Below are 15,725 nucleotides of genomic sequence, written 5' to 3'. Positions count from 1 at the left end.
ATAATAAAGCGTTCGTCCAAGGTAGAACTAAAGCACATCACAAATCATAAAAAAAAATAAACCTATCAATAGTTCAGCCTTCATTCCTAACTATAAATACTGGTATACTAGAGAAAAACTGTCTTTTTCCCGAAACCGCATTTCAAATATATATATTGGGCACAGGTCAATCTTATCTGAACGAAAAGAAATTTAGAAAGTTTACCAAATATTATAATTTTAAAAAGTTCAGCTCGACCCCTGTGTTCAGGATACATTTTACTTATATTTCGATTCGCTGTACTTCCTTCTTCTTCCTTGAGAATAAAGTACGATAATAAATTTTTTTAACGAAGGCAGTACAAACTCGCTTCATCTCGAAACGAAGTCATTTTACATTCAAAATATTGTTTTGAGGAGAGAAGTTCCAATTAAGCAAACATCACTTCCTTTTTATGATAACTGCTCAATCTGTTTTCACGAATAAAGACCGAAATGGCTAACAAAATGGGAAACTTTATTGTTATTATTATTGTTACTAACTCCGATGCAACAAAAGGATGCGGCGATACAACGAAGTGGTACATTTGAAGAAAACAGAGGAATCATCATTGCATTCGAACGGAATTAACTAACAGGTAGGTTTATACTGTTAAACCATACATTTCCGGTACCGCATACTATACCGGTACGTAAACAACTTCTGAATATTCTGAATTAGTCCTAACAATCCCTTTTTAACAGAAATTATTCCGCGGGTTTAGCCAAACCGGAAGATTTATTTATTTATTTATTTTCTTTAAGCTGAAATTATTATGCTCACTAATCAAAGGAACTTGAGTCAACTTGCCACTCCTTTACAAAATTTCAGTTCTTATGTTAAATAAGTCCACTAAAAAAAAAAGTTTCTAGATTAAATTTCTAAAATCCCCATTTTGTTAATGCATATCTATTTTACCTCCTACGTTATTCATAGAACATCATGAACATAACTTAAATCAATAGAAATACAACAAAGAAGAAGAAAACAAAATTCAGGGTTACAATTTCAATTGCAGGAGGCGCTAATACAGGCGGTGAGACTTTTGCCTGTCCTATCCTATGGAGTGCCTCTAGCCACTTCCAACAATATCTTCCAACTATCATATGTCTCCGCCCCTGGCTAGAACAATTTCCAACTAACCATCTAAACAGTTTCAGTCTACTTATATTAACATTGATGAACAATATCAAGTCAGGTTTTCCTATCTCCTTTCTCCCTTTTTGAGATCTACTCACTCTGATTAGCTTATGTCTTTGTCCCTGGCTAGAACAATTTCCTACTAACCACTTAAACAGTTTCGATCTATTTACATTAATATCCATAAACAATATCAAATTAGGTTTTCCTATCTCTTTTCTCCCTTTTCGAGATCTACCTACTCTTTTGTCATCAATATCAAGGAAATCATCAACGTCATCACCACTCTGTATGTGAATCTTTATCGTATCGACTATACTAGACATCGCTACCCTGTCATACTGGTTTCTTTCATAACCGACATACATAAGAGAGCTATTATTTACATCATCATGCATTACTGGGGTTTCGTTCATCAAATATCTACCGACACGTACATTAAATCTACTACTACATACTAAATCTAAACCTAAATCTACATTTACATCATCATAATAATCATCAGTCTCATCATTTAAATTATCCTTAGTCACATTTATGTGAGACTTAAACTCAGGCGCTTCTAACGCAGCCCTGTCATTTTCTAAACTATTACTTATTTTATCTGATACACCGCACAAATTATTTACTAAAAGTGTATCCGTGTCTTCAATATTACTGTTTATACATGAACCCCTAGCTCTTATGTCTAGTTTATCATTCGTGGTTACAGTTTTAACTTCTTTTTCAAGAGTCAATGTCGATGACGTTACAGATGACAATTCAGATGCTACTTTATGTTCTAATTCTCGTTTGACAGCGGATAAATCCAACTGCACACTGGAGAGAGACTCTTTAATTGTACCAATGTCTACCCTTAAGTCATTATTATTAGCATCTATTTTATTATTTAACTTGTTTATGTCAGATTTTAAATCATCGTTACCAGCATCCATTTTACCGCTCATAATTGACATTTCAGTTCTCAAGTCACCGCTCATAACTGACATTTCAGTTCTTAAGTCCTTAATGATGTCAATCAACGTTTTAAGCAATGGTTCTCCATCAATTCCAATTTCAGGTTCCTCAACGGTTTGCTCAATCTCTGTAGCTAACACCTTATCTAACTTACAGTCAAAACAAACCCAATTACTATCCGGGGTACGTAACATTTCCTGTTCTTTCTCAGGCATATTTAAACAACGGATATGGAACCATTGGTCACATGTTTCACAGCGTATAGATACACTGTCACTAGAGTTGTACTTGTTTTCACAACATTTAAAATGTTCGGTAGAACCATCTACACTAAGACTTTCTTCACTCATTTTCATGAACTGGGTCACGCGTCTAATAGCTCACTATCATCAATCCACTCATTACTTCACATGCTTATCTCAGTTTGGCACACAAAACAATAATTATAAAAATATATTAAGACATATCTTAACACAAATTATCAACTTAACAAATATCCTAAAGCTGAGGTCGCCAATTATAACAATCCGATTTTACCGTCGTAAAAGAAATGAATACATATCGGGCAAAGCTATTATTTATCATCAGAAGTTTCCAGATTCTTGTTTTGTGGCCAACCAAGAATAAGAGTCAACATTGTCCAGCTTAATTAGTATATATAAAGAAAATAAGCAATTAGAACCGTCTAAGTTCAAGTTTATGAATTGCATTTGAAATCATAAAGTCAAATTCTCAAGACTAATTTATTTGTGCCATTAGTCAACGATTACATTTTAACAGATTAAAAAAAATTGTGTCATTAAACATTTGCCTCCATCCTGGTATCTCAAAGATACTTTACCAACATCTTATATGGAAATATGTTATCATAATGGTTTAACATATTCGTATTATCAAACATGATTCTCAACATTGATACATATAGGAAATTCTTAATACTAAAACAAAATTGGCGATCCATCCTCTCTACTTCTATATTTCTAAATAAACATCTTAATTAAGCGTTCATTCTTTATAGTATCCCTGTCGTATATCAAATGAAATACAAACATAGGCCATATCATTACTACTACAACGTCATTCTTTTAACTTAAAGTGAATAAGTAGCATTATTACTTCACATTAGCCTATTCATCATTTTCATAATACATATAACGTGGAAAACACTGCTATCAATGAAGAATGAAATATTTACAAATGTATAGTGAGTGAAAGGAAAAAAAAAATCTACTCGACAGGTTCAAATATTGAAACGCCTTTCCAACTATTATCATTTTAACTTATTATTGTTTCTGTTCATAATCAGTTAAGCTTGAAGAGGAATGGATACGCGTAAGGAATCATATTCTAATTGGGTGAAGCAAGTTGAGACATATTCCAACGTTATTAGTTTCGATGAGGCAAAATATATGTTTAATGGATAGGCACGTAACTATAATCATGGCATGTTCAAAGTAAACATCTACCTACTGAAGAAAAAAAAAAAAAAACGTTGCACGAAGTGATAGTTTTAGAAATAATGATATTAAATCCAAAGGTATGTCCAAATAAAATTTCACCGGATCAGCACAGACCGATATCAACATCAAAGAATAAGTTAATTTTCTCTTAAATTTCCCTGCGAAAACAATGTGACAAGACACATGAGAGAGAATTTTAAATTACGAGTATATTACGAGATACTATGAAAAGGGCACATCACTAAATAATAAAACACGTTCAAAATACAATTTTTCCGATTTCACACATATTGCGCAGGTAGAAATGTATTACAAATCAATATTAAAGAGCACACGATGAAATATGGAAAGCGCACATACGAAATATATTACGAAATAATATCAAAAGGACACACGGCAAAATATGGAAAACACGTTCAAAGTACAATTGTTACCGGCTCTACACTTACGATATACTTTTCCCTAACCTACACAAATGTATTTAAAAAAAAAAAAAGGACACAGTAGTATATAAATGAAGACACTCCCAAAGAAATTTCATCATCATTAACATTTATCAATGGCATACGTTACAGAGCATTTAATATTTTAACATAAACCGTCAAGTTATCACGAGTGCGTTCAAAGTGAAGTTCACCCCGGAAAAAAAATAAAATATATCACATGGCAAAACGAAAGGCACATATTAGATTTGAAATCACAGGCAAAATTAAATTCTCTAACCTAACCAAAATATTATGGGACACATCTTTCAGATTTAACCTACCTACAGACACATATTAAATTCGAAAGCATGGACAAAACTTAATTTTCTAACCTAGCCGACATAAATATTATGGTTCACACATTTAAGTTTGATCTAACCTAACCTACAGCAAATATTTCACGAAACAAAACACTATTATGGGACATAATGTATCAATGTATTTAGACTAAGCCTACCTAACCTAAACATTCAAAAAAAAAATCTCAAAGCACATTACTATGGAGGAGTGCGTGCAAAGCAGGGTTGGCAAAAACCATTGTTTTTATTAAAAAAACCAAATAAACCGGTTTTTTTGGTTTAAACCAGGTTTTTTTGGTTTAAACCAGGTTTTTATGGTTTAAATAATTTGCTCTATATATTCATATCATATATGGACAGAAATAAGTTTGTTTCGCCTTGATGTTATTATGCAACAACCGGGTTATGCTAGAAGGGGTCACATAAGCTTAAAGCGGAATAAAAACCGCTCCTCGAGTTACATCCGAGAGAAATTGTCCTCCATTTGAACTCGGAACCAGGACTAATTGGCCACAAATGCGATAAGTCTGCCGACTCACTCACGAAGGAATCCTGATAAAAAGATACGTTGTACTGATCTTTTCATGCTTCTTAATATATAACTGTCAAGAGTCATTTCAGAAGGACAAAAAGATAAATAGTTGCACAAGTGAAACCATTACACAGAATTACATATGAACAATTTGAAAGTACTACGGAGTACAGAAGAACTAATTTAGTTCAAGTTAGTTAACAACGACTTTTATTGGTCCAAATTAAAGAAATACACAGACATAATCTGCATATCAATAAGAAAAGTGAATAAAGATACGAATTACTTGAGTCCACTTTGGCTCAGAATCATTTATACATAAATAGATACCAAAGATACTTATTTCACTAAATGCCTCTCGTGGGGCTGTATGACACCCCCTTCCCACACACACAAAAAGTACGGCATTTTCGATGTATTTTATCAATAGTAAACATTGAAACGCAACAATATTTAGAATTTTTCTTCGATTGCAATTACGTAACAATAATAAAAACTACAAAAAATCACAAAATAAACATTTATAAACTTATATAAAAAAGTTGCTTTTGTAGTATAATCTTTTTGAGTAATGAATGGTGAATTTAGGTCTGAATATAATACGAATAATATACGGGAGTGAAACGTGATAACCCACAAATGTGTGTTCATCAAGATTTTACAAACACTTACACTTTTGCGTACATTTTTTTGTTTTTTGGTTTAAACCAGTTGGTTTTTTTGAAAAAACCAGCTGGTTTAAACCTTGGTTTAAACCATGGTTTAAACCACCTTGGTTTAAACCAGCCAACCCTGGTGCAAAGTAAAGTTTATCATGTCAACACACAAAATTTTCAGGTTCACGTATCAAGTACATAAGATTTAATACTTCGATCATACATGCTTATGGCATGCAATTATAAGTACATGAGTGGACTATGACAATGAGCTTGAAAGACGCGTAACGTTTTCTATTTAACTACGCATAGTGATCTTGAAGCACTTCATGACTGAACAAGAAAACAAAGAAAAGATATTACCAGTTAGGAAAGTTCCACAGGTTATGCGAGTCCAACAGTTCACTAGGCAGGTTTCGTATACCCACTTCTTACACTCCAAAACTGATTCCACTGGATCACCAGTTCGGTGCCCTACAAACGTAGGAGACCGTCCGTGTGGCCCATTGTCGTCAACTTCGAAGAATTACATCCCCCTTGCCATTACTATACTTCACCAGTAATGGCGGAGATGGTATTTGGCGGCCTTGGGCCTAACGGTGTTTAAATTAATTTTGAAGTCAGGCTCCTCGATTTTTCCTTTCCTTTTTCTTCTACTTATTCAGGTTGACCAAAATATTAAAATTTAGACAAGGTTTACTTCCAGAAGTGTTTTTAGCTATCAAATTTTCCCAAATTTAGAGGAGCCTAACTCAGACCGCCTTCTGTATTCTTTATCTCATGGTGGTGAACTACGTCATCTTAGTCGCGTCACCAGACCTTAATAAGCGCGGTTTTAATATTACATAATCAACTACGAACTAAAACAAATTTATATGTCTTCTGTTACTATACAAAACTCTATTCAAATAAGCAGCCGTTCTATCTATTAAATGACATTTCATAATTATCGGAAATAACCACATAACATAAATTTTCAAACTCACCTAGCCACGTCTTGAAAACATTTCCCGTTGTCATGACGACCGCTGTTCTCACTGGGTAAGCGGGTCGCCATTTGCAAAGTAAATGCCCGCATAGCGATTCAAACGCCCTCTTGTAGTGATAGCCAGAATGAGTAACAAATGAACATCAGAATGAGTAACAAATGACTATCATAATGCATAACAAATGAAATACGGATAGTATCACGTGAATAATTGACAGACATACGTATATGAGGTAAGGTAAAAATATAAAATAAATTTGTACTATATTACACTACGAATGGAATTATTACAGTAACGCGAAACAGTTGTAGAAAGAAACAGTTCGAAGTTTTAGTGGTAAATTATTGTTGTGTTTGCGTATCTCATATAAAACTGATCACTTTTCGTGTCATTTATTTCATTTGCAACAAAACAATTAACATCAAAACGAATCTTTGGAGGCACTCGGGTGCAGTATTACAATACACGAACCAAACTTTAACGCTGCCTAAACAACCGGTAAACATTGCAATACGGGTAAACATTACAATCCGGGAGCCAACTCAGATAGAATGTAAACAGCCGTTAGTCGGTCTGTTACAAAGTTTGGTATTTGGGCTTCTAATTTAAAACAATCAGACACGTGTTTCGGTTTTTTAACTAAATGTATTTGATCTAAAAGGAAAGAAAAGGGGACGGTAAGTAGAAAGGGATGGATTACAATAACTGAAAGTCTCTTAATAATAGAGATATAAAATTTGGTATTTAACTTAGAAGGGAAGAAAATGATTTAAAAGGGAAAAAAGGGGGATTGGATTACTATTACTATTATTATTGACTTACAACTCATCGATCCCGGCGGATAGAGCGCGCTGCAACGTACAGTCATTTCACAATAAAATGTATGACATTACTTTCCGGCTGGCGGGAGCTCATGTAGTTCGGATTCCACGTTAATCAGTAGGTCCCGTTTCATATAGCCTCGCTGGTGAAAGAGACGTTGAACTCAAAATCAACTCAGCTCAAATCATTACTTTCCGGACAGACCTTGTACACTCATGTCCAAAATTATTGTCGCATGTCTATAAATATGTTGTTGTAGGAATATAATTTGATAACGAATTCGCCTGTATTTCTTATGATGTTAGTACGTGTATAATCGGCAAAGACATGTATGTGGCAAATTTCATGTCAAAACAGCAGTAAATAAGAACAATAAAACTTTCTTGTCCATTTAACAACATTTTGTTTTACTCATTCTAATTTTCGTATTTATAATTCTTTTCCTATAAAATTTACCACAAATATACATTTCCCGATTATACACATCGTATCAGCATTAAAAGTACTGTGGAAAGTCATTATCAAATTATATTCTTACAAGAAGACATAGATATGCGACAATCATTTTGGGCATGAGTGTACATACCTGTGCCAGTTACCTGTATATAGTATTTTTTAAATTAAACAAAAAATTAACATGATTAGTGCTGATAAATAGCTAGCTAATTTGTAGTCCTACGAAGAAAACATGGTAATGCAGTGGGTTGGCATCGAAAGAGAGAAAGGTAATTTTATTGTATTCACTGTTGCTGGTGTAGAAGGCGGAGAATTAAGCTTAGAGAGAACTGGAAGGTCACTAAAAACACCTACCTTCAAAAAATTCCTTGTAGGTTCGAATTGATTATTTCTTCGCAATTGAATGATTGTAAAGAAATAATCATTTTGACGTCTAAATTTTAGCCGATAAGTCAAGTAATAGCAATCAACAGATTCACAGGATTCTGTTGACAGTAACTTCAGAACAAGCGGAATCTCTCTGGAAAATGCATATAAACCTATTCTGCCGTGTCATGACAAAACGCTGTAACTTTGGCGGAGCAGTTATGCGAAAAAGAGCCGTAAAGTTTTCATCCGAAAATGTGATCTGTATCGTGTAGAACCAGTGTAACTAGGCAATAATGGTCAACCAATCAATTTTCACCAAATTTAATCACACAACATGCATTTACGTAACATTACATGTAACCACGTGTTTCCAAAGTCAAGATACACTTGTTCTACACGATACAGATCACATTTTCGGATGAAAACTTTACGGCTCTTTTTCGCAAAACTACTCCACCAAAGTTACATCGTTTTGTCACGACACGGCAGTATTGGTATGAGTAAAAATTTTCACGAACTGTTTGCTATGGGGATGTTTTAATTGTAATACGAATTTCAAATCGACTGAAAGTATTTATTGCCAGTGTATAGAAGCCCCTAGGAGCTTTGCATCTAACAATATAATTTGAGCCACAATTTATTCTTATCATCGAAGAATAAGTTCTATCTAGATTATCGGACGAAACTAAGGAAAGGTCATTGGAAGTCAGTATTGTATTAATTTCATATCGTGTCACCAGTGCTCGATATGGAAATTCTAAAGTTACGGTATATATTGAAATAGCACTTTTCAACTATACCGTCCATTCATCAAAATAATTCTTTACATCATATTATTATTATTATTATTACAAAGATAAGTCATGAGTCCTAAAATATTTTTCGCAACCTAAACAGCAGACGCATGTATACACCGTGATCGACCGTAAATACAAGATCAAACTGGCCCAAGATATAGTGTGGTAGCCTGACTCACCGAGACGCCGCTCCAATCTGTAAATATTTCCAGTCATCTTTTAGTGCCAGTGAAGATGAGTGCTCAAGAACGTCTGGTACGTGAACTTTTGCTGTATGAGTTCAAACTAAGGCATAACGCTGCGGTAGCAACCCAAACCATTTGTCATCCGACAGGGAAAGGCGTAGTGAACTACAGCACAATTCGTTGGTTCAGGTATTTCGTGCAGGTTTTAAAAATGTCGAAGATCAGCCAAGATCTTCAACACCTTGCGCGATATGCAGCTGTCAGTTTCGGGTACCGGATTCTTACTGGATCCGGAACCTGTATTTTTGGAACCGGGTAACCCTGATCCTATATTTTCTGGCTATCCGTAGTATATTCCTCTAACGACAGCATGTACAGTCACCCACATACGTACCTGGACACCAAGTAATGGAATTATAACAGTCAGGGGTCCACGTACTTACGTGGGTGACAGTACATACCAATCTCTTCCATTCATGTGGAGATATGTGGCAGCGTCTTTCGTTGATACAAATAGTTCTTTGCATAAAGGACTATGGAAGCTACCAATCTTCGAGATTCTCTTCCTTACCACAGGAAAACTTCCATACAGCATTAACAAACCTACGCTGTTGCTAACGTTACGACGTAGTTGATTTATCTGCTCTCGATTTGGATTTTAGTTTTGAGAGGTTTAAGATAATTAAGGAACCTCTGTATTGATTCAATCTGATATTCAAATAAAAAGAATGTAAATGTGACTAATAATGATGCAAAAGAATTTTGTTTTGTGTATGATACTTTTGTTTTACCAAAGGCAACTAACTCTGTTGTAAATGAAATTGCTTAAGTATGATGTAAAAGTCGTAATTTTGTTGATACAAATTCTAAATTGGAATTACAGATAAATTGTATAAATGAATTTGCTTTATGTTAATGATAGCAACATTTTTTTTTCTTTCCAGCTTTGCTCTGTGCTTTGTGTGTGCCATATATTGTCTACTGGTGTCCGTGGTGCTTATATTTTCACTTTTGCGACAGTTGTGGGTCATCTCACTAGGCATGACTGGTCAGGAGTGGTCGGAACTTCGGAGATGTGATCGACGGTGGGGAGGTTTGTCCTCCAATAGGCCACATAGTAGGGGCTTTATTAGAAATTGGATTTCGTTTTTGTGTTCTTCGGAATGACTAGTAATGTTATAACCTCCACCCCCACCCCCGCTCATAAATCGCACAGTATCACAAAATAGTCCGTTTAAGGATTCGAATTCCGAAAATAATTATTAAAAGTTCTGCACAATAGTTAGAAGGAAATTACTAATTACAATTATCTAATATAGAAGAAAACAATTCTCATAATTCTAGTCTTGAAAGCACATTCGAAGTTTATATATGCTGTAAAACAAAGGTAACAGGAATGTAATTTAGAAAAGCCGGAGGAGAGCTAAAATTAATGCATATGAACCCATTGTGGCCACAACTAAAACGAAATAGAAGGTACTTAATGTAGTCTGGCACAAACAAGTACATATTAGTGAGGTACAACACAAAAGTACTTGCAACATATCTGGTCATATTTACGGTTAATACGACATATTGTTACTGTTTTTTTCTTTTCTAATGAGAAGCTGAAATCGAACAAACAGCAAGTACTTTATTCAGAGTTGTTCCTGTTGTTACTTAGTGCTGAGAGCAGTGGCAGTAGTAATTGTAACAATTACTGTTTTTGCGCATAGGATTAATTTTTCCATAAAATTTATGTAGTTCTTTCTTTACATTAAGGTTATTTGCATGAGAATATTCAAAGTGCTAAGGAAAAATGTTATTGAGTTGAAAGGTAGAACTAATAATATAAATTCAATAGAAATCTTTCTGGATTTGAAAGTAAAGTATATTGTAGATGATGTAGTACAGAATCTAGTATCAAATGCACAAAATCTTCGGGTTACTTAGTACAGATATTTGCACTATGAGCAATGATTTGTTTCTACTGTAATAGAATTTTGATTTGAGAAACGTTTGTGATATAACAGTATTTAAATATTTTACACTTGGTTGTTGTCCAATAATTATTTTATGGTATGTGCAAGTTTTTTTCATTGTTTCTTTTACACAAAAATGAGACCACGAAAGAAAATTTTAAATGAATATTATTAACGGAAGGCAAAAACATTTTCCTGAAGGAAATATTTTATTTTCTTATGTCCGAATCAAATTTACGTTATTTGTGTGTCAGATTTAAGTAGAATTTAATGATGAAATAAATTAGAGATGTGCAAACTCTTCGTAAAGATGCAAGCAAGAATGTATTGAAGGAATAAGAATGTCCAAGAGTATTAGAAATGTTGCATTTAATACAGCTAGAACCACTGTTCGCATTAAGTGCAATTCATGAGTACTTAAACTGGTATAGGCTCAATTACCAGCAAAAGTTTAAAATTTTGCGAGTGCATTTATGTTATAGGGCATCCTTTATCAGTCCTATGACATCCTTACTGATGTGTCAACAGTTAACATGTATTATAAACTTAAAATAAATAAATAAATAAATATTTAAAATACAGTAGAGTACCGAGTATCAGAGTTTCGATTAACCAAGGCTCCATGTTGTCCGAGCGTAATCCAAACAAACAAATCATCTTTTAAATCTAGTCTGGTTAAAACAATTAACAATCTGTAGGCTTTTGTTTCAAAAACAAAGCAAAAATGAAGCTAGCGTGAAGATAACGACCCTACCCCGACGTTGTCACATTTAAGCGAGTGAGCTTTAATTGTTGCACGTTTTAAATTGTAGTTTTCGCGGCGAAGTCACAAGAGACATATTTTTTCTGACAACGGAGCAGTGTGAGGGTCGTTGTGTGTTTCTTCGAGTTCTCGTGACTGGCTGAAAAAAGAAAACGAGTTGTTTTATTACTAGAAGATAAGCTTATTGTTATTAAACGATTAGATAGTGGTGAAACTATCAAAAAGTGGCAGGTGATTTAGGTATTGGTGAAGTGACCGTTGGTAATCGGAGAAGGAAAAGGTCAGAAATTGAAAAATAGGTAACTGAACGTGCAACTGTGACTGGAGATGAAAAATCCCCGAAGAAAAGAGACAATGAAAGATAACGATTACGAATAGACATCAAAGACATGGTTTTTTTATGGTTTCAGAAGATGAGAGAGAAGGACAGTCCGCTTTCAGGTTCGATGTTACAAGCTAAGGATTTGGACTTTTTCAAGTGCTGCAAAGACGGAGAAGAGGAATTCACTGCAAGCACAGGTTGTCTCGATGGCGTTCGACAGCTGAAAATTGCAGGGAAGATTTTGTCCGATGACGCAGATGGAGTGCGTTCTTTTGTTAACATCTTGGATAATATCATTCAGAAAAACGACCTGTGCCGTCAGCAAATTTATAATTGTGACGAAACACGACTGAATTTTAAAATATTGTCCAGAATGACTAGCATCAAAGCAAAAACAATTGGCTCCCAGCTATAAACGCAGTATTAAAATAAATAAATAAAAAGGTTTTGGCATGTGCAAACAAACGATAGACTTAAGTTTTTACTGATGGAGAGCAAGAAAATCAAGAACCTTTAAAAATGTGAATATTGAAAATCTTCCTTTCAAGTGCAGACACCAAAATAGTGCCTGGGTGTATTCAACAATTTTTAAGTCATGGATCCACGAGGAGTTCGTGCCAATTGTTAAAATTTTGGATGAAAATAATAATTTGTGATACTGTTCCAAATCACCCTGATGAATGTCAGTTGGTAAGTGGAGAGTTGTGGGCTGTTTTTTAACCCCCAAACGTAACGTCTTTAATTGAACCTATGGATCAAGGGGTTATAGAAAACCTAAAACGAAACTACCGACGCAGACTTTTGAAACACTTATTAGAAGATCTAGAAAATAACAAAACAGTTGTCGAAGGGCTGAAAGAGGTTAATCTAAAAGATGTCATTTATTGGCTGGCAGAATCTTGAAACGATGTAAAAGAATCTACCACCCGGAAGAGCTGGAAACATATTTCGCCAAATAATGATAGCACAAGGATGTCACAAACTCAAGAATCTTCATGTGATGTAGAATTATTAGATCTCTTAAACATGCTACAGAGGCAACAACAATGAAGATGTTACTGATTGGATGCTAGATAATGAACAGTATGAACTGTCCGATAAGGCCATTGTAAGTTTAGTCACTCAAGATAACAGTGCTGGTGACAATGAAATTGTAAATGTTGAAAGAATCAGTTACACGGATGGTTTCAGCGCGATCGAGAAGGCACTTCTCTACGTCGAACAGCAAGACGACACTGCACCAGCTGGTATGACGTTGCGACGTCTGCGCAATATAGCAACCAAAAAACGAGGCAGCTTAATGAAGCAGAAGACTTTAAAATGATGTGTGTATGTTAAATAGTACCTTACTTGTATTGTCTTCTGCTTATGTACATATCAGTATCAAACCTCATATTATTTACTGTATAATGGCTAATTCTTTATGTACACTCATGTCCAAAATGATTGGCACATATCTATAATTGTCTTCTTGTAAGAATATAATTTGATAATGATGTTGCAGGGTACTTTTAATACTGATACTGTGTATAATCGGGAAATGTATATTTGTGGTAAATTTCATAGGAAAAGAATTATGAATACGAAAATTAGAATTAGTAAAACAAAATGTTGCCAAATGGATAAGAAAGTTTTATTTTTCTTATTTACTGCTCTTTTGACATGAAATTTGCCACATACATGTCTTTGCCGATTATACACATACTAACATTATAAGAAATACCGGGCAAATTCGGTATCAAATTATATTCCTACAGCAACATATTTATAGACACTCGACAATAATTTTGGACATGAGTGTACGTATGTATGCATTGTACTGTATGTCCAATAAAAATAATACAGTAACAATAAAAATCTAATCAAGGGAAATAATCAATAAACAGCAATAATAAATAGTGTACAAAATTCAATAATACTGTACAAAATTTTTTATGTATACCTCCGTGTTAACCGAGTTTTTGCTAATCTAAGTTAGATCCGGTCCACATTAACTCGGATAATTGGTACTCTATTGTATTAAATCATTATCTTGCTGCTGTAAAAACTAATCACGTGGTGTAAAACTATTCATACATTACACTTTCTTCCATACAGCTTTATGCTTAATTACTGAGAATTTTCATTTGCCTGCTGGCGGGCAAAGTGGAAGGAGTATCACTGATAAAATATTAATAAGTATTTTTATGAGTTTTTAAATGTTGTTGTTGTATTAATTTAAGATGATATACTAATTATCGTTGTGTAATAAAGGATGTGTGTCAGAACAGAAGGCTGGCCCTTTGAAACTGTATTGTTAAATATTGGTATTAATTCGTGGGAAAATACGAGATATTGCTTTTGCATTTCTAAAATATTTATTACGTAATCACATTTTATTATCTTTTATTTGATTGTAAGATACATTAATGTTCTTGCAATTGCTTCCAGTATTTGTGAAAAGTATCTTTTTGTAACTTAAAGATCCTATTTTCACTGTATATAATACCCAAGACAGATTTCCTAAGGAGACATATTTTCAAATTTGAAACATAAGTACCAGAAAATTCAAAATAATAATTCAGGTTATGTGGCAGTGAGTTCTTAACGGCAGTTGTGTATTGCCAATAGGATGTAATTTGAGATCATTTTTGTCAAACCGTTATTGCTTTAGTTTTCAAAAGAAATATTCAGTTTTTGTCTCTAGTGATATTTTAATCTGAATTGATATAGCAAGTTATATGTGAAGAATATGAGGTTGTATATTTAGTTAATGAACTGAACTTGTAAATTCGGGAGAAAGAAAATAAAACTTCTTTATATGCAATGATAGGATGCTTTAATAAAAATATGACTAGTGGTGTTCAAAAATGTTAGCATCGAACAGACATCATTACTAAAATCGTAGTTTATTACTGCAGAGCTGTTTTGTTGGTGCCTTTTTTTCTTTCTTTTTAATGTGGAGCAACAAAAGAAGAAAAGAAATGAATGGTGATCGTGAAAAGAAAAATCGAATTCAGGATTTCAACGAATTTACACATTCAATGGTCCATATATACCAAAAAAGGGACTTTTTTAACACCTATAGGAACACATGTTCATTATAACATAAAGGTACACATGCGGTCATTTTGACCGTGTATGCATTTTCAATGTGATTTTACCTATTTTATTATTCAAAAACATCGTAAAGCAATAAAAAAGATTAAAGAACATTTAAATTAACAAAGATTATTAAACATGACTAATAATAAATGTACTACAATTTTGAAAATTCTACAAAAGCAGAATCTTGTTCCTAGTGAAAATTAACAAACATTGACATATTATATACTGGTGTAAGGTAAAGTTCACAAACTCCCTCAGTTTCTTTGCTCACACTCACATACATTCTTCAGCACAGTTTGTACACACATCTTTGACATCATCCACATATTGTGAGGTTGCATTTAATGCATTTGTGCTACCTTGATGCATTTTCTGTCATTTCCTGGTGGGCACTTCTCACATGTTTTCCTTTCCTGGAATCGATCA

General features: G+C 33.8%; 1 protein-coding gene across 5 annotated transcripts in view; it reads left to right on the top strand.

Moving 5' to 3' along the window:
* GABPI (zinc finger DHHC-type palmitoyltransferase GABPI) overlaps positions 1–15,018 on the top strand; it is a 44,869-nt gene extending 29,851 nt beyond the window's left edge. For all 5 annotated transcript variants that reach the window (XM_081758831.1, XM_081758834.1, XM_081758832.1 and 2 more), the window contains exon 5: positions 10,111–15,018. In XM_081758831.1, coding sequence (XP_081614957.1) covers positions 10,111–10,333 — 223 coding nt within the window. In that variant the 3' untranslated portion in view covers positions 10,334–15,018. The remainder of the gene's footprint in view (positions 1–10,110) is intronic.
* Positions 15,019–15,725: the final 707 nt, after the last annotated feature.

The sequence above is a fragment of the Thermobia domestica genome, chromosome 5 (assembly GCF_964235325.1).
Source record: "Thermobia domestica chromosome 5, izTheDome1.hap1.1, whole genome shotgun sequence".
Classification (NCBI taxonomy): domain Eukaryota; kingdom Metazoa; phylum Arthropoda; class Insecta; order Zygentoma; family Lepismatidae; genus Thermobia; species Thermobia domestica.
Note: the sequence above shows the minus strand (reverse complement) of the source record. Positions and strands in the feature narration are given on the sequence as shown.